The sequence below is a fragment of the Orbicella franksi genome, chromosome 13, assembly GCF_964199315.1.
Source record: "Orbicella franksi chromosome 13, jaOrbFran1.1, whole genome shotgun sequence".
NCBI lineage: Eukaryota > Metazoa > Cnidaria > Anthozoa > Scleractinia > Merulinidae > Orbicella > Orbicella franksi.
Window position 1 is genome coordinate 18195115 of NC_138157.1, and position 27588 is coordinate 18222702.

The following is a 27588-nucleotide window of genomic DNA, read 5'->3' on the forward strand; positions in this document are numbered from 1 at the left end:
ACATTAGTATTTTTGATATTCACTCCACGTTAGATATTGACTACATAGCTTGTTTACTGAAAGATTATTACAAAAAATTTGGTGAGATGAACACCAGTTTTAAATTCAGGTACACTCAGAGAAAGATAAAGCTGTTAAAACTCGGCCGCAATTATAATTGCTGAACATTATTTGAAGGAAATCCCAGAGTCAACGACAAACTTCACTTTCAAAAGGCGAACCAAAAGAGGAAAAATACGTGACGAATGATTTTAAAACTATAAATGGCAGGGTAGATAAGTGTAACCAGTCTGGCAGAGACTAATATGTTATTTAAGACTGGATAAAGACTGAATAGTAAAAATATTGAACTTAAAGATATAAAGCGCCGTATTTAACCTTGTTATTCCAATCTTGTCACACTACGATTAGCATGAATTAAACCAGCAGGCTGTTGAAAGTAAAGACAATCGAGGCAACTCATACTGTGACTCCTGCTTTGCTAATTGTTCAGTATTAAAAGACGTTTACTCCAGACAAATTAACTTTTAAAATATGCGAAGTCAATAATGTGGAAATGCAAGAATTATGTTTCCTGAAGCCGGTAATTCCTTTGAAGAAAACAAACCCAAAGCTATCGGAAAACTGAAAGAGATACTTGCTAAAAGCATAATTTTCTTTAGCCGGCCACAGCCCTAAATTTCTTCCTTCCTCTTAAACAGACGTTCTTAAAAACATCAAAAAAATTATAATCACAGTTGCAAAGATCGTCTTTTGTTTACTTCAATAACAATTTGCATCCATTCATAACAAAAGACGATCGATTCGATTAGAGTGACACGAAGTGGAACAAATCTCAAAGTGATCTTGTTTCTTGAAACCAAAAATAAACAATTCTGATCCTTTCCGTTTAACTCCTAACCGTGGCTCTTTTATTTATTTTTCTATATGCGAGTGTCACCTTACCAGTGAACTTATGTGACTCGTATTTTAAAACTGTACGCGAGAGTTATTTACTTATTACCACGAGACTCATTAGTTGATAACATCGATATTGCCTCGGGGTTTGTTACACCCCGTGACCGTGCCATTGGGAAACTTGATCTAGACGTGCAGTTGGGCATATCCACCGATAAACAACTTCTTCAACGCTTTTATAACCAGCCGTTTTGACTTATGTAATGGTTTATTGTTTGGCTTATCAAAGGCGCAGATCGCTAAATTACAGCGTGTACAAAACGCAGCAGCAAGACTGCTGAAAGTTTTCTCACATTACACCGGCGCTTTATGAGCTGCACGGGCTGCCGGTTTCTTTGCGTATTGATTATCAGATTTTACTTTTGACTTTTAAATGTATTTATGGCCTTGCACCAACTTACCTTAGTGATCTCATTAGTATAAAATCGAATTCATCATATAATCTTAGGTCTACTGGTGAGCTCTTACTGGACCATCCCAACGGTAAGATGCTTCCAACATTGGGGACCAGATCATCTTCAGCAGCAGCTCCGAAACTCTGGAATGGCCTACCTGAAGAGCTTTGTCAAGCAACATCACTTGACAGTCTTAAATCTCGACTTAAGACTTATCTTTTTAAGAAGTATTTTTATAATTTATAATTTTATTTTATTTTTATAGTGATTGTAAAGCGTTATTGATCAGAATATGTAAATATGCGCTATATAAATTGGTAAATTATTATTATTATGAAAATTAGTGTTTTCTTTTTATCGAGCTGTATTCTTGAACGTTAACGTCGGTATATTTCCTGGTCGAAAACCGCTCGCACATTCAGACACGGCCTCGTTCTACAGGCACCTCAGTCTGTGCCGGTTTGTGCGAGTTTTTCATACGTAAATGAAATGTTGAGCTTGGAAAGGGGCAGAGATGGCTTTATATTAGTCGCCGTCCATACTACGCCGGAGATTTCAATCTGAAAACGCATCAAATGTTTTCCGTCCACACTACGCCGGACAAATTTGAAAACGCAGCAATCACCGGTCATTTTGGATTTGTGTTTGAGGAAAACGCGGGAAGGGAAATCACGTGATTATCGTGATGTCATCGTTTTCAAAATGTTTTCCCTCCACACGAAAACGAAAAGCCGGCGTTTCCAAATTCCTCTGGTTTAAAGAGCGTTCTCAAAAAGCTCCGTTTGCGTGACGGATTAGTGTGGACGGTAGGCCTAACCTTAGAAATAAAGCTGCGTTTTCAAATTTCTCATGCGTGGTGCGGTCGAGGCCTTAGAAACTGCGTAGAGGTATATGCCAATGAACAGGGTGGGCCTTCCCCACTTTAGTCTGGGATGATATCATCATATTATTATCAAACAATATTTGTTTTCCCTCTCCCTTTTAACAACCATTAATTCTCAAACTGGCCGTTTTCTTAAACGAGGCAAACACGTCAACGTTATCTAGGTCTTAGGATGGCTAGGGGTATTTTATGACTCAGTGCATGCCCCCCCTCAGTCCTCTTAATTCGGCCCAACGGAAAAATTATGGCCTCAGCTGGCGTAGCTCCACTGTACTGTTAATTAAAAACAGTCGCAAATTGGCCAAAACTTGAATTGACATATTACAGTTTATGTTACCACTTCCCCACTAACAAAGCCAGCCGGTATTTAAACTGTAAACACGAAGCAACAAGTCTAAGTTATAGACCAACCGAGTGCTGAGGCGTGTAGAGCCAGTCTCATCTCTTATTTTTATCCCAAAATTGATTTAGTTACATTTCTGTTGTTTTTTTCTTTCATATCTGCAGTGATAGGTTTAATCCCTTTGCAGATTATGAATGTAGATGTAGATGAAAGACTGGTCTTTATAATTTATGCCCCCGTCGACAGCCGTTAACACGTCACGGTTCAAGTTTGTTGTGACATGTTTTCCACACTTTTCACTGTTAGGAAAGAAAATTTCACAGTGGGAATCATTTAGGGTGATCTATACCATCTAGCAATTCGTCCTAGCATGATTTTAAATTAAGGAACTTTAATCCCGCTGTGTTCCTAGTCTCCTACTTGCCAAGTGAGTAAATCTTCCCTCAATGAAGGGGGGGGAGGAGCTCGCTTTGTTCCTGTAGTTATCGTTCGGCAGCTCCCATTTCATTCGTTACCGCAGGTTTCAGTCCTTTGTCAAAAGCAGTTTCTGTCTTCTTTGGTTTTACGTTTTAAGTCCTCAGGTGACTGGCTCGAAATGTGTTTTTACAATGAATGCAGAAATTCTCGTGCGCTCATTGGTGAATTTGTAATTCGCCTCGTGGATGCACAGCTACTTGGACAATATTATGACGAAATTCATGATCAATAACAGGACAGACGCATAAAAAATTGAAGTCAATTTGATAAGTGTAATTAGTTTCGGGAGTATATGCGATGCAACCAAAACGACAAACATATCGTTTTCTCAGGTAATCAGATGCAAAATCAAACAAACTTTTCCCGCGCTTGAAAAATAATGTTAAGGACCTACAAAGAGTTCTAATTGGTCCATTGTGGCAGTTGCACGCGCTGTGGTTGGCCAGTTATGGTTGCCTTGGTTTTCGATTACAATTCTCTTTTCTCTGCTCTTTCAAATTCTTGGCCTGCGTGTGACGTTATCGTGAGGGCCTATAACCCGTACAGCAAGCTTTCCGGCGCGCAAATTGGAGCGTAGCTCTTCGCAGGGGAACGCTTTCTATCCTTGCATACGGCCGGCGCGCCTGAAATTTAAATTAATCAATCAGGATTCTGCAGGCGGGAAAAACGCAGGCTAGTGTATCCAATGGTTAGCGCTAGACTCTGAATCGAGCGGTTCAAGTTTAAGCCCTTGCCGGGGTCTTTGCGTTCTGTTCTTGCTCACTCAGGTTTATAAATAGGTACTGGCAAAATATAATGTAGGGGGTAGCCCTTTGATGGGCTTAGTCGCTTAATACTTTAGAAAACAGGATAAGTTCCGCCTGTATGGGCCGCTTAGCCCGACATGGACTTTACCTTATGTGACGTTATTAGTTTCAACTTAGTCTTTATAGTGGGAAGTGATTACAGACGTTCAATTTAGCTTTCTTTTTTTACCTTTTCTATGAAAATTAATTGCTGGCCGCATAAGTGCTGAGTCAGACCTTGCAGTTTCCCTATGGAGGAGTGTCGAGGGCGGAGCGAGAAGAGTGATAGCAAAGTAGCAATTGAAATCTTTATTACCAGGGAATAGACTATCACGATTCCTAAATTACCCTCGTTGCTTATCGCGGTCAGAGAAGGCGAGGTAACTTAAAGTTGGAGACTCTGAACTTTGCATATCAATCATGATGTTTGGCCAGAAAAGCTCTAAACGTTTGTCTCCTTGCAGGCTTCCCCCTAGGCCGTCCTGTCTGTCGCGAGCATACATTTTATAAACAACTTGGTGGCAACTTGGCAATGACGTCATAGACTCGTTACCCGCGAAGATTTGTGGATCTCGTTTAAAACACATTCTAAATATCAACTGACGGTAACTACTATTTACTGTCGAACTTTAGAGTTTTACCGCAGAGAGAGAGTTCACTTGAACATGGTGTAGTTTTGACATTTTCATTCCAAATCGGGTAAGTACCAAGTGTTCTCTAGTAGCTTCATTTGTTAAGGTTTATTCGTGGCCTTGATCAAACGGTAGAGAGAGCGCTACAGCGCCTTCCAAAAATCTGTAAAGGCAATTTTTTTGCGAGCGTTAAAAATCAATCGTCTGGTATTAGTAAAGTGAACGTCGCATTCCACGAAAATTTGTAATCGCGAGTCAATATAATTTCGAATTAAACTACCAAAGGAGTATTTCTTCCCAACCTTACGTTATAGTTAATTATGCCAATACGAACTTTATAAACATCGTTATTGCTAAGCAAAAACATTTTAAAGTTGAAACCCCGCATTGATCCCTTATTGAAACGAAAACATTTTACTGAATTCGACATGCATTAAATCGTCAGTATAAATTAGAATTTTAGTTCTAGCGCTTGTCGTTATCACAGTACAAGCTATGAACTTATAGTCGTTAAATCGTACAATTTTTATAAAGCAACTTAAATCTGACAAAACTCTCAAAACTCGGGAATCGTATAAAGCCCTAAAAAGGAATGAAAGGCTGATTTGATTTAAAGTAATATTTCTACCGAGTTCTATACAGTCATTTTAAATACTTTTATTTTGCTCTCAGAGATCAAACCACCATGGAACATTTCAGGGTGATTTTGTTTTTGCAACTGGTTGTTGGTGTTAAGGTTAGTAAAAGAAGTGTTTTTTTTAAGATATCGCTCTTGTGAAAGGCCTTAGTGATAATTTGATACATTTTCGAGTACGAGGTTTATTTTACAGATTCAAATGTTAAAAGGAAGACTTAATTAGAGTTACCATCAAGTTTGCCCTTTACGATGTCACTGCAATTCAAGAACCTGCCCCAGTTTATCTGTACTCCTAAATTATGCATACATATCAAAGCCGCCAAAACAGAAGACAAGTGAACTCTCTTGTGTCTTGCAACGTTTTTAAACTTGAATTGATAAATCCAAGATACAGGAATATCTATTTTAAAAAGAGCAATTCTTTAGAAATGAAACAACGTACAGTTCGTTCCCATCTTTTCTTCCTTTGACCCAAGCTGAATTCCAAACCTGTTCATACCTGCTTGTATACCCGTCTCTCTTATATCGCGCACACGAGCGTATCCCGCGAGAGACACGCTCGTAGAACACTCGTTGGACCTACGGGTAGCGTGAGGGGACCATATTGGCAGGCTGTATATTTGCTGTCATTAAATAATGAGGTTCCTTACTGCTTTCCTGGTAGCTTTTTCCCGAAATTTAAACCTTGCTTGCTTGCTTGCTTGATGTTATTTTTATTAATGTCCTCTCTTTATTTTTAGCTCATTCATATTCCGAGAGAGCAATGGCCCAGACTTGGTGAGGAAGTCACCCAGGAAATTCTGAATTCCATACAAACATTCGACCTTCTCAACCAAGACATTTCCATGGGATTTTTCATCAAGGGTGTAGCGGGGCCGCAGGGACCTCCCGGACCAAAAGGCCCCGTAGGGAGCATGGGACTTGCAGGTTCCCCTGGCATGCCAGGATGGCCCGGTCCCCCTGGGAGGTTTGGTCCGCCTGGCCCGCCTGGTCCACCCGGGCCTCCGGGGCCCCCGGGGCCCCCGGGGTTGAAAGGAGGGGCAGGATTCGGGGGCCTTCCAGGACAGGTTGGAATGCCAGGATATCCCGGATATCCAATGTGGAAGATTACCACGGACATATTCACACCTTTGTATAATGTCCAAACGGTAGGTTGAACTGGTAAATGGCTGGAATACCCATCCTTTACCTCTTATTCCGCCCACTGACAAGGAAACAGCAAGCGATAACCTTGACCGTCATGTCTAAAGTTATTTTTAAGGGCTCTTGGGATAATCAATGTGAAATACGTTTTGTTGGTGCTCTGAAAAAACGTTTTCTTTGACGTTGATATTGTGGTAAAATACAAATCGAATGTTGTGGACTCACGAGGCGCAGTGACCGCTGTGATGACGCATATCTTTGTCGATAAGAGTACAGATAACGCCAAACCGCATTCGATTTGTTTTTTCCACAATATCAACGTCAAAGAAAATGTTTTTTTCAGAGCTTGACCAAGAGCGTGACACATTGACGCGAGCAGCGTTGTCTGAACTCTTATCGACAACGGCAAATTAACCAATCAGATCGCGAGATTAGTAGCAATTGTGGTAAAAATAGTAATTTACCAGAATGGTGAGAGTAGTTAGTTTTGAGGGTTCCTTGACATGGTCTCCTTCCGTTCGAAGTTCACTTTAGTTTTGGAAATTCTAATGGCAAGGAATAATGAAGAATAAGAGAGTTAATTCCCCATATTTGCCTTTTCCCCAAGGTAACCTCCTTTTCAAGTTATTTTTTGATATGGTATCCAGTTCTAACAGGGATAAACGAAGCGACGGCTTAACTCCCATATTCTAACATATCATTTCGTTTGCCTGACACAAGTGGGTGTACCGCAGTTAGCAACTGAATTAGCCGAACCGTTACCATAAGGGCTGGAGGTAAGGACTTCATGTAAATTCTCATTTCCGCAGAACGTGACAGTGGTATGCGCTGGTAAACGAGCGTTACTGCAATGCAACGCTGGCAAACGAGTCAAAGTAACGCAAGCTCGTTGGGGAGGAAGCAACTCCGTGACATGCGCTAACTCGACGTCTGCCGATTTATCTTCTCTACCGCTGATCGCAGACACAGACTCAAGTCAAGTAACTGACCAAATAAGGAAGCGCTGTGCAAAGCAGCAAACTTGCGACGTGGAAGCCAACATGCCATTCTTGGAAAGTGTTCCAAGTGGGTCCAAGTATCTCAAAGTGTGGCACGAATGCATTCCTGACGTTTCTGGGGTCATTCTACCATCGCGTAGGAAAAGAGACATCCAAATACAACGGAGAGAATTGCACTTACCTCAGCTGGGCAGCGCGAAAAACACTGGACCCGAATCTTTCGGCGAAGGATTGGCAACAAGGGCTTCTCACAATTCAAGCAGCGAAGGTGTTGTAGCGAACGTCTTTATGGGCAAAAGCAACGAGCAAATTTCATCTAATAAAAATGAGTCAACTGCAAGTAAGGAGAAACGGAGTGAAGAAAGTTACGAGAACACTCACTTAGCCCGTGTGCTGGACGAACTGCTGGGGCCATCTTCTCTTTATAAATAAGTGAATGCTAATGAAAAATTGTGTCATCTGTAACCTGCATTAGGTAACATAAACGTGACGTAAATGACAAGTTGTTTATGATCATACAGTTGGAGTTTCAACACAGATACAGTCATCGGGAACAAAAGCAGTCAACTCGAAGTGCCTTGCGCTTTAGATGCTGCAAAAGGCACATTGTACAGCGAACAGTATTCAATTTAATATTTTAATGTGTAAGATCGTGACTAACGGAAACGGAATAGCATAATTCAATCACAGTTATACACTTTGTTCCACTTTTTATTTTTGGTGTGAACAGTGTCGACATGTCAGTGCGTGTAATCAGAAAGCTTCTGGTGTAATCATATGTAAAGCTATATAAAATGAAAGACTGTATTTTGAGTTATTTGATATTGATAGAAGAGATGAGAGTTTCGATATGCTATGTACATCTGTTCTTACGTCTTAAAATTTCAGTTCCGAGACAGTAAAAAGCCAAATCGTACGATCTATAGCAAAACTCTCGATTATGATTGGTTTTCCGCGCGCCTACTTAAAATGTAATTACCCCCATGATCACGTGGATACCCAATTAAAGTTATCTAATCGTGCTACTAATAGGCCATTTTGCTTATGCAAAAATTTCTTAGTTCCGTTCTCATGTGGGGGCGAGAAGTGATCACTCGGCCAAAAATGGCCTCATTAATTCATTAAATAGATCAAATTTTGCCCCCACAAGGGACTGGAGCAAGAATTAGCAAAATGGTTGTCCGGCTCGCGCTGCGCTCGTCTGATTGTGAAATTACTCGCCCGACTACTCCCTGAATTGCACTCAGACTACCTCCAAAATTACTTTAACACCATCCAGACACCAAATACATTGGAAGACGGAATGTCATACGCTATAATCTAAGAATGTTCACAAGAATATTTTGGCAGAAAAATAGGAATGATAAGCCTCGGCCGGAAAAACAATATTCTTATATAAGAAAAAGAGGTGTAGCTTTTTACGTCTTCCACGGATAGCTCACTGTATATCAGTAGTGCCGTAGACGATGAGCCATCTGATGGCAATTCTGAGCGAGGCTAAGATAGATCTTCTAATTTTAGGTCATTCTCTAAAGCATCCTTTACCTCTATTGTATTTAACGGTACAATAAACAACAAATTTCTGTTCCTTCGATTCGCGAAAGATCCCCCAGCAGCCCCTCCCTCCAATGCAACAGTAGGCGCTAGTACCCAGGACTCGTCTTCTTTGTTCTTGGCGGGAAGGTTACAAAGTGGAACAAAGCATGCCAGGAGTGACGATATCTATGGCGGACGTGAACAAATTCTTCATTCTGTCGCTTCGAAACGACTCAATAAGAACAAAATAGTCGACGCTGCAGACATGATTGGAACAAGTAAGTAAAGCGATAATTTTTTTGCCCTATTACGTTTTGCAAAGCAGAAAAAATACGTCTGCAAGCTCAGCTTTGCATAAGCTTAATTTTATAAATAGCGGGCGAAAGTTTTAGACAGACAAATTTCTTTCATTCTTGATAGAAGCCATGAAAGAGCTATCAACCCTCAAACGAGAGCTGAAATGCTGGGAAAACATGTTTGAACGAACACATGGCCGTAAACCCAACAAGGTAGGTTATTAGACTGAGGATAATTAAATAAAGTTGACTTGTAATTCTGATCTTGTGGAAGAGTTGGAACTTGCAAGACATTTCAAGAGGAAGTGACGGCGCCGGTCGATCATCGATGCATGTGACCTGTTTGTACGGCCTTACTTGGATTTTTTTGGCTATAGAATAGTAAAAGTTTTATTTTGTTGGGAGGGTTTTGCATTTTGCATTTGGAAAGACAAAACTAAGCGGCAACTTCCTGGGGTATCCCATGCAGGCTTTTCGCCAGGATTTGAAAAATGGTCGTTCAAAAATTATGCGCTATAGTGCCTGCTCAAATGGACAATTTGTAAGGAACAATATGAAAAATAAAACGATTTTCTTTTAATTAACAAGTGGCCGTCCACAGGATGCCTGGACACCCATTTGGCTAAAAGCCTGATCCTGTGGGAGGGATCTCTGGCAAAATAACCTACCATAGTCCACTGGAGGAATAGGCAGGGGAGAGGACAGACAAAATGGACCTAGATGTCCTTAAATTCTGAATGCCATCCTAATTATCGCTGTTGAACACTTTTTTCAATTTTCATGTCTGTTGTAGTTTTAGTTTTTTTTCCTTTTCTGGCTTTCTATTTTCAGCTTTTTATGATAAGAAAAGGGGTTTTGCTTGCATTGTTCCTAGACTTCCTTATTCCACCTCAGTTAGTCTGAGTAAGTTCACATGGTGTGCTATTTAGATATGATTGATGCTCTATCTCTAAGGGAGTCTGGCACTGCAGCCAAATTTGGCCTATCTGGTTGATAAGTCTCAAACCAGTTAGGCCCCAACCAGAAGATAAAAAGATTATTTCTTGTTTTTCAAGGGTGAAGACAAGATTAAATGCTGGGAGCAAACTCGATTGGGTGCAAAACCTCCATAATTTGCTCTTTTTAGGATGCACAGTAAAGCATGAAAGTTATTGACATCTGGTTGGGACTAACCATGTACTTTGAGGCTAAACAACTTGCATTCATGTGTTCTAGACAAATTAGAATCACCTTCTCTTTACCTCAGAGTAGAAGAGAATGTTAGTTTTCATGCTCAAAGGATATTTCTTGGAAATACTGTAGGTATTTATAAGATTTAATTGCCGTTTTTTGGGAAAAATCCCTGATTTAAATTCCCTCAATTGCTATTTTGAGTCCAAATTCTTGCAGCTATATACAGGCTCTCCTAGCCCCTTTTCCTAACATTGTGTCCCTCAGGATAGAGCCTTCATGAAGGCCACTTGCATGTAGTGGTGGCAGGAACAGGCTTCTTACAGAAGTGACTTATTGCAGTTTAGTTATTTTGTTCTATGATAGTGTAGGGTCCCCTATTTTCCTAACCTACTAATATATCTGTGTGTAATTTTACTGACGTGTACAATAGAAAAATTAGTAAATTAAAAAATAATAATAACCTGGCTGTTTAACTATAGTCTAAATATTAAGTACGGAGAGTTTATAAAATACATGGAATCATCTGCTGGAGTTAAAAGGATTAACTTTATCTTTGCCACTTGCTTTTACAGGATGACATAAACAGTGGTCCAGATGAAATAAAAGGTTTGTTACTTTACAAAGTACATTTCAAGGGTGCATTACTTGTAATTGAGCCTTTGAAGACCTAAGAGTGATCAGATTTGAATTTTTCCATGTAACATCAATGCATACTCCATCACAGAGCTCATGAGAATTTACCAAATGATCACCTTTGGGAAATTGTCCAGTAGTTGAAGCAAGATTCCTGACTAGTAGTCCAAGGAATATTTTGATTATGTTGCTTAAAGACATTGACCTTAAAAGGTCTGAGCACATTCATTGGTTGGGAATATCATATATTTAAAAATGTATGGCTCAAGGTCGTACAGTAGCAGTCAAAACGTAAGTTGACAGTCTTGACTCAAAACCTGATACTTGATGTTTAAGAGCATCAAGAACTAAGTTTCAAAGCTTGAGTTTCAAGTTTCGAGCTTCTGTATAATTATAGTGTATGGACTCACTGTAGAAACAACCATGTCAAATATTACCATCCAGCTCAACAGCTTGTTGTACATGTGGTTCAGATAAAGTTTTGTTTAACTTAGTGATGCTTAAAGTGCCTTTTTCTATGCTACTGTTCCCAGAATCCTATAAGAGATACAAAGTACTGAAAGAGTCGACATCCAGGGTAGAGACAGAAGGATGCAAACAGGTTTTTAATTAGATCTATTTTACACTTTTGAAGTTTCAAATCATGTAATATGTATTATATCATGACAAGAGACTAGATGATCAAATCATCTTATTGTAGCTTTTTTTACAGATGGTTAAATGCAAAATACACGTAGTTAACAATGACAAGCAAGTGTGGTGTTAGCATTATATGGCATTCTCTCACCTCCTTCTCCTCCCTCCCCCCCCCCCCCCACTCCCTTCCCCTTTCCTTAGTAGTGTCCACTCCCAGATTCCCGAGGACCTCCACTTGCAATGAAGGTGTTAATTGTATAATGATAGAGTAGTAGCCCTTTGCTTTTGTGAAATGATGTTACTTTTTTGTTTAGTTATATTTCTCAATCTCTAATTCCAATTAGGAAGACAATGATGAAGTTTTTGGCAAGACTTTGAATAAGAAAGTTGCAGATGTAAAACTTTCATCTTTACCTTTTCGTGCAAACTATTGGGCTGATATCACACCCATAAGATTGTGCCATGGGCAGAGGCCCAAGAAAAGAGATGATGTACCTGCAAAGAAGGATGATGTTGATAAGGTTTGTTGATGTTATGGATGCTTTAATTGAAAAGCTGTTTTGGTGTAATATTTTTGTTGTGTGTACTTTTTGATGAGCAAATGAAAATGAGATCTTTGCAGTTGAACATTACTTCAAGCAGTTTAAAAGAAAGCCTGAAAAATTCAGTCTCCAGCATCATTCAAACCCTTTATCTTAGTTTACATTTCTGGTGCAATCCTCTACCAGTGAAATGTTTTCAAAAACCCCTGGGAACTGGACACAAAGTGCTGTGACTTAACTTGTTTCATATGCAGCACGTGCCTCAAAAAGTGATGTTAAGGTCAGCTAATCTAAAAGCCCAGGCAAAGCATTAATCTGCATTGATAAGAGTTTAAATTTGTCAACGTTTTTCACTGGAAACTCCTGTACTTATGACAATTTTCATCAACATTTATGCACACTTAATGAATGTGAGCACATTCAAATTTTTTGGGGGATTTGAGAAGAGATTTACCTTATTTGGGAGTTGACAAGAAATTTTTTTGGCATTTATCATTAAAGTGTACATGTAGTATTATAATAAATAAATATTTTAAAAAATTACCCTTCAAGTCCTTTCATGCTTCTAGAGACTCTCATTCAGCTCAACCAATGGGCAAGGGCTGAGAAATCAATCTTTCTTGCACCCTGTTCATGTACGTGCAAAATTATTAAATTTTCATTCTTTCTGTTCAACAGAATGTCGCAGGAATCAACCGAGGTGGAAATACTGAAAACGAGCCAGCCTTTAGTATCGATAATAACTTTCAAGATATTAAAGTAGTTGATATGTCTGAACACAAAATGACATCTTCTACCAGGAATAGAATTAGGTAAACAATTTAATGTTGTTCATACGCATGGCAATCACTTCTTTGAGTCTATAGTTGTGTCATCTCTGGTAAAAACCTTGAAATATCTTTAATAATCCTTCAAGATATTGAAAAACCTGCTAAAGAACCTATATTATAAACTGACAATCTTGCCAAAGATCTCGGCAAAGATCTTTCAAGATTGTCAAGGATTTGATTAGGATTTTACCAGGACTTCAGTACAAAATTAATTCTCTGCAATATCTTCCAAGATCTTTAAGACTCCTTGAGGACCTTTGGAGGATTGTTGTAAGATCCGTTATGTTTTTCCATATCCTGGATCGGAAGGACCTTGATGATGTTCAGTGAAAATTAAGATGCTCAAAGATCCTTTTGAAGATCTTTGATGATCCTTGAAGATCCCTGAAATATTTTCACCAGGGATTATCAAAAATACCGTCAAACCTCTCCACAATGCTCACCTTAGTTTGCTTCTTCATGCACTTGACATGTTTCACATTAATTAACAAAAAACATCTTATTTGTTATGCACAGTTCAAGTTTACCACTCTCTGGTCATCAATCAAGAAATGTTCGAATCAAGAAAAGGGGAACAATTTCATCAGCCTGGCTTGAAAAGTATAAACCCAAGTTAGATACAGACCATTGTATGTCGCATTCGAATAGTTTAAGAGAGAGTAAATCTGAATCAGAAAACATTCACTTTGATGAGGAAATGTCCACTAGTGAGGAAAAGAACTCAGACAGAGAAAATACATGTACTACTTTGTGGACAAGTAGACAGAGTGAAATTTCTTGTTCAATTGAGAAATATAAAGAAACGTCTCAGAATTCCTTTAATGTTGTGGAAAAGAATACAAAAAAGAAGAGCCCTGAAATTAAATCAAACGTAAATAATCTGAAAAGTGCTGTGGATGGAAGTTGTAAAAGAGATGACAAAACTGTTGTAACATACAAATGCAAAGAAAGAGAGGATGAGAAATACACAAATGAAGAACTTCATCTGCAGGTCAGTGATGCAGATGAGTCATCAAGAAAAAGCTGTGCAAGTGGCTCAGATTTTGTTTCTCTTTCAAACCCTATCATGTCCAACGCATTAGGAGAAGATGCAGAATCTGCTTCTATTGAAGACTCTAGGAATTCTCCTCTAGAAGTCACAAGAAATAAAAGAAAAGCTGGAAGAGACACCATGGAACTGGAGAAGCCTTGCAAGAAGTTGCGATGTGAAAGTGATATCGATGAGGAGATCTGTGAAGAAAGCAAAGAGTAAGTTAATGAACAGGGCTGTTAAATATACTCTTATACCACATGGGCTTGTTGAATTTTATACATTCTGATTGTGCACACATTACAATAGGGCAAATGCCATGCCCAGTGACTTGTTTCAGAAATCTTTAATATGAAACGACCTGACTTATATCTCTGTGCACTGTAGCAAAATCATAGTGTTGTTTCTGTAGTGAAACATTTCTAAACAGGTGCATGTTAAAACTTGTGATTTCTTTATTTGGGATTGCTAAGTGATTTGAATAGCATCAATGTTTTATACTTACAGAGAGAACAATGCAGATGAAGAGGATCTACCCCAAAAGGCTTCTAAACAAGAGACCCGTCATAAAAGTAGCAAAGCAAAGTACGTTTTCTCCTCCATATGTTAAATTACTAATAATACCAATGAACCAAGGGTGAGAAATAGCAGCAGGGAGATGTTCCAAAGTAGTGAAAATTTGTAAGAACTTCTTGGTGAATGTTCAGAATTGAAAGCTTTAAAGTGTCCATACGGCCTACAGGGTTTTTGTGGTTTTGGTATCTCTATAACATCTAAAAATGTATTCAAACCAAACAATGAATTCTGATGCTTTTTTTGCCGTAAGTCAAGCTTTAAATTTCCCACTTTGGCCACACCCAATGATGTTGACCACTTAATGAAAGATTGGTGACGAATGACGTCACTTCAGGAACGTCTCAAAGCTTCATGCTTTTATTTTGCTTGCCTGACTACCGCATTGTTTCACCAACTTTAGTTTGTTTGTTTTTTGTCGACGAAAACTCCTCACCACTACTGAAACAACAGTGACCTGAACTAGCAGGATTTGGCAATTCCTGACTTGATGTCACAACTCATTCAGAAACCCAGACTCTTTATTTGCACTGACTCACGGTCAACTTCATTGGGCATGGCTGAAGCGGGAACTTTAAAGCTAGATTTTAGGGCTTTAAAATGTCGAAATCCAATTTTTTTCTTAGAATACCTTTCTACACATTATAGAGATAACAAAACTACAAAAACCCTGCTGGCCGTATACACACTTGAAGTGATTTAAAATGACTTGCATGGAGCCACTATAGCTTCTTCAGATTCGACCAATCCAGCTTCACCTTACATAAACATCAGATTGTGGTAGATTATTTTCTTTAAGGTTACATTAGTAGGGCTATATAGTAGTACATGTATGACAAATACTAGTAAGCAGTTAGGTTAGTCCCATCATGTCAGAACTTATCTCTGGGAGTATTCGTATTTCCTCTGGGTGGAATGCTAGTTCACTGCACGATAAAGTGCAAGTTCCAATGAAAACACTATGTTTTAACTAGGGCTACACTTCACATGTATTTTGTTGTTGTTGTTGTTGTCACTCAGAGCATCATCAGGCCTTGTCAGTGACAATTTTCAGAGACTTAACATGAAGCACCGTTCTTATCGCCGGCGTGGTGGTGGTATCAGTGGATCTGCACACAAGAGGAAGGCTTGGAAACAGATCATGAAATCACGTGGTGAATTTGTTCCGCAGAAAAGTTGGAGTGGCAGAGGAAGGGGTGGTGGAAGAGGAGGGGGATCTGGGGCTTGTTATAAGTGTGGACAAGAAGGTCACTGGGCTAAGAACTGTAGAGGAGCTAAACGAAACAACAACAGTTTGGGCAGCAATTTGAAACGTTGGTATGTTTGTCAGGCTATTTTAAGACATAAGGGCACCTTTCCAATAGATGCCAACTTACTATTACAGCAATACTGGTGCCCTCCTTCCAGTAAGTGCTCCCTCTCTAACACGTGCTTCCCACTGAGGACCTTTTTTTCATTAAGCACCCCTACTCCATTAAGTGTCCTCTTGCAACAAGTGTCCCCTTAGCGAAAGCAGCATTCAAGACGTGCTTTCAGCCCCCATTGTTACAGTTCTTGAGTTACAGTTTCTGTTTGTGTACTGCAAATAACAGTCAGTCATCAGACATTGGCTGATCAGAATTTGTCTATGTCCGACGAAATTCCAACTGTGGTTGGACATGTTGTCCGGACCATTTTTTTTTTATCATAAATAATTTTACGGTAAGGATGACTAAAAATCTACCATGAGTAAATCTTACTTTTTTGGTGATGTCCAACCACATTTTTGTTTTGTCTGACCAAGATGGTGTCTTAGCAGGACATATGTCCTTTCAAGAGAAAAAAAAATATTTGTAGCCCTCAGTACCCCCTCTACTAAAAGCACCCTCTAGCTGCCAAAAGTAAATAAGCTCCTAGGGTGCTTAATTGAATCATTGTAGTATTTTGAATTGTAGTAGTGCAAAGTAGATTTTTAAAAACGATGCTCATGTTAGCCATCAGAGAGGTACTGCTTTTCATTGAGTAACTTTGGGAGGTAGATGTTCTACATTGGGCTTTGCAGGAGGTTTCCATGTACTTGTATCATAGGAAAACTTTCAATTTAGAGCATTTGCTGATGAAGTCCTGACTATAGGAACATGTTCTCCTTTTAATGGGACATATGTTTGTGTCATAAGTTAGTTTTTCAGCGAGTTCTTGATGTGTTAGGTATGCCTAACCACTGCAGGATGTCAGCTATTGTAGGGAAAGTTATAAAATAAGAACAGTTACTGAAATCCCACCAGCTGTTAAAATCTTCAGCTTCACCTCAGCTTCCTGCATGAACATGTTCACCATTTAACAGGGTTGATGCTTGTGTATTAAGTTGAATTAGAAGGATTAATGTACCTTTAATGGATTAATGTAGTTAGTGTTTCAATGAGCTCTTAAGGTGGGTCCCTCTTAATTACTAATTGGTCATGAATTTTAAAATCTTCAACTTCACTTGCTACACGAACTTGTTCACCGTGTAACTGGGTTGATGCTTTTGTAGTAAGTTGAATTAGAAAGATTGATGTACCTTTAATGGATTAATGTAGTTAGTGTTTCAGTGAGCTCTTAAGGTGGGTCCCTCTTAACTACTAATCGGTCATGAATTTTAAAATCTTCAACTTCACTTGCTACATGAACATGTTCACCGTTTAACTGGGTTGATGCTTGTGTAGTAAGTTGAATTAGAAGGATTGATGTACCTTTAATGGATTAATGTAGTTAATGTTTCAATGAGCTCTTAAGGTGGGTCCCTCTTAACTACTAATTGGTCATGAATTTTAAAATCTTCAACTTCACTTGCTACATGAACATGTTCACCATTTAACTGGGTTGATGCTTGTGTAGTAAGTTGAATTAGAAGGATTAATCTACCTTTAATGGATTAATGTAGTTAGTGTTTCAATGAGCTCTTAAGGGGGGTCCTTCTTAAAGGGGCTAGGTCATGCAATTTTAGGCAATTTCAGCACTGATTAAATGGTCATAGAATTAACTAAAATATCACAAAAACGGCTCAAAATTATAGAAGATCTCAAACAAAACACAGGAAAGCCAAGAAGGGACATGGATGGACAAAACTGGAGAGGATTAAAATGGATTGCATTTGGGTAAATTTGAAAAACGTTGGCCCACCTTTTTTCAAATTTTATCAGTTTATATCAAAATGTCATTTACACAGCTGGAAAATCATTCTCAGTTGTTATGTGGCCATGATTTTGCAAATGAAAGACTCTTGCTCTGCTACTTTGATGTTTAGAGCTTCTAATTAACAAAATTAAACGAAATTACCTAAAATAGCGTGCCCTAGCCCCTTTAACCACTAATATTATTGGTCATGAATTTGTTACTAAGGAAGGTTTCTAACTGTCTAACCAGACCTCCCAAGGATAAACATTTTGCACAGGTTTGTTCCATTGAAGAGTTTTAAATCTTGGCCATATTTGGCCAGTCACATGACCAGAGTATAAAGAACCCTAACACTTAAAAGGTATCTAAATCCTAAAATTTTAATCAGTGTCAATAGATTAAGAACGTTGATGTGCTTAATGCTACATGTGAGTTTTATGAAACTCGCATTATCATAAAAGTTATGAGGTAATAAACATCCATATTTACAGACTTTCTGCTGTAGCTTTCCTCTCTTACATTTAAATAGTAATTCCATATGTATGATTATAAAGAAGGCTAAGTTATTTCTGATTCGTAAGAAGAATTAATCGGAACTCTTGATGTGGTAGGTACACTGTGCAATTACAGGTTGTCATATATTGTAAGAAAAGTTCAGGAATAAGAACATTCCATTGGTTGTTATGTTCAACTTCAACTGCTACATCAACATGTTCAGCCCTTTAGCGGTGATCATGTTGGTGTAGGAAATTGAAATTTGAATAATTGAGTTCTGCTTTTTATTATGTAGCTAGGGGAAGTAGTTAGTTTTTCTTTGAGCTTTTGGTGTGGTTTGTACACTTTGCCATTGCAGGATATCAGATACCTTAGAGAAACTTTGGAAATAAAAACATTTACCTCTAATTACCTGTAACCTTCAAAAAGGAATACCGTCCATCGCACAATTTACGATCTACATCACGCTTGTCACTTAGTTGTCAAATGGTTAAAATGGACAGTTATGATGCAAGAGCCTTTTCTTTTGCTGCACTGAAATTATGGAGTACTGTACCAGAACACATTAAGAAAGCAAATAATGTGGAAAGTTTTAAAACTTAACTAAAGACCTATTTTTTTTAAGAAGGTTTTTAGTCTGTTATTTTTCATAAGTAATATTGTTTAGTTAATTTAGTTAGTTAGTTTTTTGTTTTATTTAGTTAGTTAGTTATTTACTGCTAGGCACATTGAGTTAAGAAATGCACCCTACAAAAATGTATTATTATTACAATCATATTACTGAAATACCATCATTTGTTGCAATCTTCAACTGCAACTGGCTTCATAAACATGCTCTCCACTTAATGGGGAACATGTTTGTGGAAGCTGAAATTCAAAGAATTATGTGCTGGTTTTTATTATTTTACTTTGGGAAAGTAGTAGTTTTTTTACAGAGAGGGTAGAGGGTACCAATATTCGGTAGGTAAAGGTTGGTAAAGTCTGCACACAAGCCAAGTGGCCCATCAGGCTGGCGCTTATCTCCGGTTTCCATAGCATAAAGCATCTAAGAGTATTTCTACTCCCCCTGGATGGGATGCTAGCCCATCTCAGGGTTACCTCTAGCATTAAATTTGCCAGTACCCATTTATACACCTCACCCTGAAATTGCTTGACCTAACCTCTTAAATCATCTAGTAACATGGTCTTTGTTTGTAACTTAAGTGAACAAGAAACAGATGATGTTGAGATGGAGGAGTTTGAACCACTCCCTACATTAGAGGAAGCTGCATTGATGGCTACAGGAGTGCAACAGGATGACTCCTCACAAAATGAAGAACTTGTGATTCTACCACACCAGCTTCCTAGGCCTGTGTACACACCACCCAGCCCTCCCCCAGCAGTCAAGCCTTTTTATCAGCCAGAGAATGGAAAGCCCATTGGTAAGTAACATCAACATGATTGTGATTGTTATGTTCAAGAGGAACAAGACAAAGAGTAAGTTTACCCCAGTAATTCCATGGACTAGAACTAAGTTAATGAAAACAATATATTTTCCAGTATACAGATAAAATAGACCTTTTTAGCTAGGGCGGAATGTTGCCTCATTTCAGACCATGTGATGATACTCTTGAGAATTTCTGCTTACAAATTTTGAAATAGTCACGTGTATATACATGTAAATAAGTAATTTTTAGATGGATACAGGAACAATTCTCTAGAGGATATCACGTTGTCTGTAATGGGAAAACAAAGCGCCCAAGCTAAAAAGGTCTGTTGATTCACAACCTTAACAAATGGCAACGGTCACACTTGTCTTATAAGATACACTTGTACTTGATACATGTTCATTGGAGTAGTTACTGTAAATCCGTAGTACTATGAACATAATTACTGTTCTATGAATCTTTATTTTTCTTTAAGTGTAATTCTGGACTTACTGATTTTAATTTACATAACTTTGTCCAATTTTGTAGTGGGCGTTCCCATCGGGGATCTTCTGGGCTTTTCCTCAATAACAAAACCACCAAATCAGCTCTTTTCCGTAACTCTTTCTTCATATGAATAACTGATTTGTGGAATGCATTACCTATCCTTATAAGGTCAGAGTTAAAGTTAGTACCGTTTAAGAAAAAGTTGAAATCATTTTTTTATAATAGATTAAGTTTGGTGTTCAATCAAGGTGACATTCGTTCATATAAGTTAGTCTGTCCTCAGTGCCTTTGTGTCAATATTGTCACACGTTGTTCTTGTTAACTTTTTTTTTTGTTTTCCTCTGTTTTGGAAAAATTTCTTTTCTTTTGGTTTTCATGATTATTTATATTGTGGTTCCAGGGAATAGGTTACCAATTTTTTAGGGGGATGGTTAGGTGGTGGGGTTAACTAGTACCTCATGGCGAATAATCTGTAAAATAAAATAAAAAATAAGTAAGATAATTCAAACGGGCCACCAAGCATTTGAGGGGGGGGGGGGGATTATGTACATTGTCACTAGTAAACTAGAGTTCAGAAGTTTATCTCACATCTCAGGACTGGCAATGGATGTACCTGTGACATCCAACTTAACTCGCACTAAATTTGACTATGAACAGAAATTGCGAGATGAAAAATGACCATACATTCTTACGTTTGTGGCGATTTTTCTTATACCACTTTCTTTGGTGTCACACAAAAGAGACTAAGAAAAGGGGGCTGACGTACAGCAAAATAATAATGGTAATGACTCAATATTTTCCTTTTCATTGTATTTCAGACATTACAAAAGAAGTGTTGTCTTCTCTAGAGAAGTTAGGATTTTCATCATTCCGACCAGGGCAGCAGGAAGCTGTAATGAGAATCCTTTGTGGTAAGTGTAGGTGAAGTCTGCATCTGAGCCAATTAGCCCATCAGGTCAGCACTTATCTCCAGTTTTTGTAGCATGAAGTGCCTAGAATTATTTCTTCTCCTTCCTGGATGGGATGCTAGTCCATCCCAGCATTGAATCCTGCAGTACCCATTTATACACCTGGGTGGAGAGGAGTGCTGTAGGAGTAAAGTGTCTTGCCGAAGAACACAACGCAATGACCCAGCCAGGGCTCTAATTTGGACCGTTCGATCTGGAGGCAAGCGCACTAGTGGCATGGCATGGACTAGTGACTTGACTAAATGTAAAAGCTAAAGTTGTGGACTCATGACAAGTCTTCTGTGACCCACAGAGCACTTATAACTGACAAATTATTGACGACTATCTAATGACTCAAATGGCCAGGATTATGTATTTAGTGCAGTGCTAGGCCCAGGTTACAATTTACATGTGCCTTGGTCAGCTATGACGTCTTTTGCAAAGCTTATGAATCCACTGATTTCAAAATTATTGTTGGAATAGAAACTATGGCATTTGATTGTTGTGCATATTTTCAACTGTAGGTTTGTCATCACTGGTGGTGCTCTCAACTGGAGCTGGCAAATCTCTGTGTTATCAGCTCCCGGCTTTTCTCTATGCACAAAGGTCGCCATGTTTAACACTGGTTATCTCACCTCTTGTGTCTCTCATGGAAGATCAGGTACAACATCAATGTGCTCAAATTACTCCTTTCAGAGTGGTTAATGTGCAGGAGATAATTATACGGCCATGAGATTTATTGCACGACTGAGAATGTTTAGAAAAAAATTCAACATCATGGACTGGAAACACACGCATAAACTTCAATTGCACAATTTTGATTGAAGGCAAGCTTAGCATTTACTCGTGTCCGAGAAAGAAAAGAAAAGAGATTTTCATTTTTTACTGTATTTTTATTTTATTTCAAGTTAATTCTTTTTTAAAAAATGAGCAATATAACCATAGGAAAACCCATAGGAGTGGTCACGCAAGATCATTCGGGGCAGTGTCTGGTCCAATACTTGGGCAATTGTTGGACCAGCTATAGAGCAGTGTGATTGGTTTATCGTTGTTATTGGCCCGCTAAACAAACTAGCTTAGTCATGTAATAAAAGTGCTTATTGACTGTCACTGAAGTACTATTTACTGTAACATCCGTTGTTCAGGTTACTGGTCTTCCACATGGATTGAAAGGTGCCTGCCTTCACACAAACCTCACAAAGGCCCAGCGTCAGAAGGTGGTAGAAGACCTGTGTGCCGGGAAGGTGTCTGTCCTGCTCCTCTCCCCTGAGGCCCTAGTAGGAGGGAGCTCTGGAAATGGTTGTCTCCCTTCTGTTTCGCAGCTTCCTCAGATTGCATTCGCTTGCATAGATGAAGCTCACTGTGTCTCTGAGTGGTCGCACAATTTTCGACCTTCCTACCTCAGAGTTTGTAAGGTAGGTTGCAGTGACCAATTTCCATGCTGTTAATATTACCAGACTTCGTTCTTGGAAAAGTGTTGAGATCAATCATTTGCAAACTAGTAGTTTTCCATAGTTCGAAAAAAAAAGGCAATTCAACGATCCGGTAAGTTTTGTAGACCGTACAAGACTGTTTTCAGTCCGTATGCGGTCAGAAAATTGCACGTTATTAGGGGGACTTCGGATAACCGATATAAATCGCGTCTTACCTAAGCGAGGTGGTGAAAAAAGTGTTGTCGATTGCGGTTTGTACGGATCGTAAAGGCAGTTTTCGGTCCGTATAAGGTCCGCACTTTGCCTCTGATTAAGGGGACAAGAATATCAATAAATTACGTCTTACCGGAGCAAGGGGGTGAAACGTTATTTGCTAGGTCTTTGATATGCTTCGGTTAATGTGTCTACAACAACTTATTAAATTAACCAGTTATAAGTGCCTTTGTTTTTGCCGGGATGATTGTTTGTTTGTTTTTTTCACTCTCATGAGCGTGCTAGTTTGAGGTTAAAATACATTGTTATTATGAATTCTTCACTCTGACTGTACGGGCCCAGTAAAACGACTAACACTCGCAGAATTGGACCTAGCAGTTTAATCCGGCAGTATTACATCGAGAATTGTGATCTGACTCTTCAAGCAACAGCAAAAAAAAAAAAATACGCACACACGCAACCAAACTCAAACTCACGCTCACTCGCATATAAATGAAAGTGTTCTACAGTCTCTTGGGACGTCTGATTGTACGTCCATAACGTGTCCTGTATTTGTCGTCTTTGTCGGCTTCAACACTGACAATATCGGAGAACAAGCAGCATCCCGTGGAACTACTGCGTGTTGATCATTATTTGAATGGTTTCCTCAACAAACATTAGTTACTCAGCCTTTTTCTAAAAATAAGCCAGTGAAATTAGAAACATCTTGCTTTGCTTCTAAATCTTTACCCGTCTCATGAGATTTATTTCTCATGATGTTGTCAGTCCAAACTGCAAGAAAATTATTGTATCACCTTAAGCTGGTAACTCCTTGACACTGTTTTTCGTTCATCTTTATAGGTTCTTCGTGAGAAGTTCGGTGTGCGTTGTTTCCTGGGATTGACGGCCACGGCCACACAAGCGACAGCGAGCTCGGTCGCTGAGCATCTCGGTATTGCACACGATCCCGGCGCTGTGATCCGAGGCGGAGCTGTACCGCCCAACTTGTTTCTGTCTGTTTCATGTGACAGTGACAGGACACAGGTACAACTTGACAGCTTTTCACAGCTTTTTTTTTTAACTTTTCCGTTGTGTGAGCCTCTTTTCCGTAGAGGTTCAAAAGTTATTTTATGTTAGTGACTGCTTGAAGAATGGAAAATGAAAATAAAATTGATAACCATGGAAACATGCAATTTGTGAAAGTAACAGTGTCAAGATTATGAATAGAGTGTTTTCACTTGACGTCATGGCAGCCATATTGGTGTCCTGAAACAATGAAACGGCGGCCATGTTGGTGTACTAAACCAATCCTGTGGGAATTGAACTCTTTTCTTATGTATACACTTTCTTTTGTTCCAATAAATTTGAATGGCTGCTGGCCACGTGAGTGAAAACGCTTTGTATGAAAGATGAAAGTATCATATCATATCTCTGGGAAGCAGGGTTGGCGCAGTGGCGAGAGCGCTCGCCTCCCACCAATGTGGCCTGAGTTCGATTCTGGCCCAGTGCCATATGAGGGTTGAGTTTGTTGTTGGTTCTCGCCTTGCTCCGATGGTTTTTCTCTGGGTCTCCGGTTTTCCTCCCTCCACAAAAAAACCAACATATCCAAATTCCAATTCGACCAGGACAGAGGACCTGCATGAAAACCAGCTGAGGCTGATGTGGCTTCCTCTCAAAATATTCGTTTTCTCGGTGGTCTGTTGTCATGTTGCAAGGAACGAGAGAATTTGTAACCCAATACCTCCTCCCAGGAGACAGGACAATGAAGTAGCATTTTACCGGGTGGCTGTACAATGTAAATGCACACTTTGTTTTTCATTAGGCGTTGTTACAGTTGCTTCAAGGCCGTCGATTCTCCCAGTGTGATTCAATTATAATCTACTGCACCAGACGAGAGCAGACCGAGAAACTGGCCTCAACCTTACGCACGTGTTTGCAGAGCACCAGGCTCGCGTCCGGCTGGAACGGTCAGGATGAACCGAGAGAGGAAGAGGAGGAGGAGAAGACTGTGAAAAAGAAAAAGAAAACCAAAGGGTGAGAACTCTCAAAATCCACTGACACAAGTACAGCCAGGTTGGAAGAGACTTCCCCCTCTTGCCAACAACCAAGTTATATGGGTTACTGACCAAGTATGAGGTCAAAATAGCTGAATATTAAGCAAGTTTGTTTTCTTTATGGACTGTGATGTAGACGAGATCTAAAACCACACAAGAGAGAGTTATTACACAGCGGGTAATCTCGAGCGGGCAAGATGGAGCCGCTCATGTAGCCAATCACAGGACAGGATTTGGTTTATCTTGTCCTCTCGCGGGGCAAGCCATCTAACAATGTTAAGTAATTATAAATCAGTAGAGTAAATGTAAGTCTGTGGATGAAACCGTAGCATGACTAGAAAAGCTATATAGCAGTACTTTGCTATAGTACTGGTTACTTATCGGTATGTGTAAATAGGCCATTTTCGAGACATTAAAACTCTAACTTGGCTCCGAGGCTTGGGGAAATAAAACAAAAGAAATTGCATCGAGGTTGAGGAATGAATAAGTAATTTCTTTTGTTTTCTTACCCTAAGCCTCGCAGCCAAGTTAGAATTTTAATATATCAAAAATGGCCTATTCGATCTCTTTGACAACCAGTCATTTTCTTTCCGGCTTTAGTAAAGGCAAGAAGAAGTCATCTAAGGCAGCCGTTCCTAAATGGGATGCTGAATGCTACCACGCTGGACTGACCGCGGCACAGAGACGCCGTGTTCAGAAGCGTTTCATGACTGGTCAGCTGCGTATTGTGGTGGCGACTGTAGCATTTGGTATGGGTCTGGATAAATCAGATGTACGAGCTATAATCCATTACAACTTACCACGCAGTTTTGAAAGCTATGTTCAGGAGATTGGTCGAGCGGGACGGGACGGGCGTCCCTCGCACTGTCACGTGTTTCTGGACCCCGAGGTGAGAGAATACTGGGGAAATCTTTGCTGATATCGTCCTTGTTTTTACGGTGAGGAGGATGGGCAATTTTCTGGGGCATGAAATTTTTTTCTCACCTTTAGATTGTGCATAAGTTTTTGGGTAGGCAATAACTTGTACAAGAGTTTGACATCGAAAATGGGACCTGGATAGTGGAATGCAATTGCGCGTTTTTTCCCCAGGGCTTCCCTTGCTATGAAGGAATTTTTTCTTCGGAAATTGACGAAACCCCTCTGGAAATAAACCGACCAAAAGTACATAGAAGTGACAAATAAGACCAGCTCTACTTATCGGATTTGAAGTGGTTGTTAAAAACATTTGTAGCAATGTTCCTTCATTTGCAGGGTAAAGACATGTGTGAACTCCGCCGTCACGTTTACGCTAACACCGTGGACCGGTCTGCTATTAAGAAGCTGGTCAAACGAGCATTTCCGCGTTGTGAATGTAAGAAACTTCATGAACAATTAAAAAATGCTAACAGACATAACGAGAATGAACTATTGGACTTCGAAGAGGCGTGTGGTGATGCGCTGGACTCCAATCTGGAGGCTGAGTTGCAAGCTGTTGAACTGCAGCACAAGAAAGAAGTTGACGCTCAGGTACAAGAGCTTGGAGACGACAAAGTAACTACAGAAGAAGCAGAACGTTTTGATTCAACTCTGAAATTGTGCACTGATCCCGTAGAAAAAAGCAATTCCGAAATGGAGGGTGTTAATAAACCTTTTAACGAGCCTCCTACCGACGCTAAAAATTTGTGTGATGAATTTAAATCAGATTCGGCAGAGCACGCTGACCCAGAGCAACAAGATCAACAATCTACCCAAGAAAATTCTCGTCGTGTTTGTGGCGGTCACGAGGTCGCCATGATAACCGAAAGTATTGTTCAAGAACTTGATCTCCGCGAGGAGAGCATCGCCACTCTGTTGTGTTACCTCGAGCTTCATCCTCGCCGCTGGCTAGAGGTACTACAACCAGTCAAGTCAACTTGCACAGTTAAGTTTTATGGAGGGTATCCTCAGTTGAGAGCTGTTGCGCAGAAAATCCCACCCATAGCGGCTGCCGTCTCGCTCAACACCACAACGGCGGCTGGTTTTAAAAAGTCTAGCTCGCTAACCTTCTCGGTGGTTGAGTTAGCGGACAAGATGGGTTGGGACCTAGCCCCTGTGTGCCGTGAGCTCAGGGCACTTCAATGGAACACCTCATTATCATTTGACAATTCTCTGTCTAACATGGGTCAATCAGGGATCTTAGTGGAGTTCTCAGATTTGTCCATGCACCATCGAGCGCCTGGTGATCTTTCAGATTCAGAGCGAGACAGCGTTTGCGATTTTCTCGAGGATCGAATCCTTGCAGAAGAGCGAAGCCAGCTGCAACAGCTTCAGTTCGTTTATGATTCGCTCAAAAGCGTGTCGTGCTCGGAATTTTGGCAGTGCGCCGACGCCGTGGATGAAGAAGCAGATAAACAGCTCAAGCAGCTCGTGCGGAGCTATTTTGAAGATTGTAACGACCTGACAAAGGTAGAGCTTGCAGCTCTGGTCAAAGCAAGAAAAGGTGCTAAAGGTATCCCTTCGAGTATCACACGTGACGATCACGTGAATTGGGACATCGTGGCACGTGATATCAGAGCTTTGCTTGGGGTTCATCACGACCACTCGTTCACAGGTCGAGCCGTTGCGCGAATATTTCACGGCATCGATAGTCCGTGTTATCCCGCGGAGGTATGGGGCCGAGACCGCCGTTTTTGGAGAAAGCACCTGGATGTTGAGTTTAACAGTCTTCGAAAGTTCGCCACGCAAGAATTGATAAGATTTAGATGAGATGTCCCGTAGTCGTGTCTGTTAACTTCCTCTTTCCAGTTGTGAAAGTCATGTCACAATGTAAAGAAAACGCATGTTTTACATAGCATAACATGGCGGACTAGATGTTTAATTTTCTTTTTCTGCATATCATATTGTATGCTTGTTTATAGATTACATAATAAATATCTTGTATACGGCATTTATTGTTAATTTT

The 27588-nt window shown here is 39.7% G+C and overlaps 2 protein-coding genes across 3 annotated transcripts; both read left to right on the forward strand.

Moving 5' to 3' along the window:
• The first annotated feature begins 3035 nt into the window (after positions 1 to 3035).
• LOC145466752 (uncharacterized) lies at positions 3036 to 8011 on the forward strand. Of its 2 annotated transcripts, XM_081450459.1 has the most exons (4): positions 3036 to 4539; positions 5145 to 5208; positions 5850 to 6257; positions 7062 to 8011. In XM_081450459.1, exons 2-4 carry the CDS (start codon positions 5158 to 5160, stop codon positions 7680 to 7682), a joined length of 1080 nt encoding a protein of 359 aa, XP_081306585.1. In that variant the 5' UTR covers positions 3036 to 4539; positions 5145 to 5157; the 3' UTR covers positions 7683 to 8011. The 2 variants fall into 2 exon arrangements, with proteins under 2 accessions (XP_081306585.1, XP_081306586.1); XM_081450460.1 differs by lacking the exon at positions 3036 to 4539 and having other exon boundaries at positions 5131 to 5208.
• Positions 8012 to 8135: 124 nt separating this feature from the next.
• LOC145466751 (ATP-dependent DNA helicase Q4-like) lies at positions 8136 to 27573 on the forward strand. The gene is made up of 17 exons (XM_081450458.1): positions 8136 to 9064; positions 9207 to 9295; positions 10828 to 10861; positions 11422 to 11489; positions 11869 to 12045; positions 12745 to 12878; positions 13413 to 14144; positions 14434 to 14511; positions 15520 to 15816; positions 19333 to 19550; positions 20861 to 20953; positions 21514 to 21650; positions 22135 to 22404; positions 23476 to 23658; positions 24437 to 24648; positions 25269 to 25557; positions 25920 to 27573. The coding sequence occupies exons 1-17, from the start codon at positions 9052 to 9054 to the stop codon at positions 27390 to 27392; spliced, it is 4497 nt and encodes a 1498-aa protein (XP_081306584.1). The 5' UTR covers positions 8136 to 9051; the 3' UTR covers positions 27393 to 27573.
• Positions 27574 to 27588: the final 15 nt, after the last annotated feature.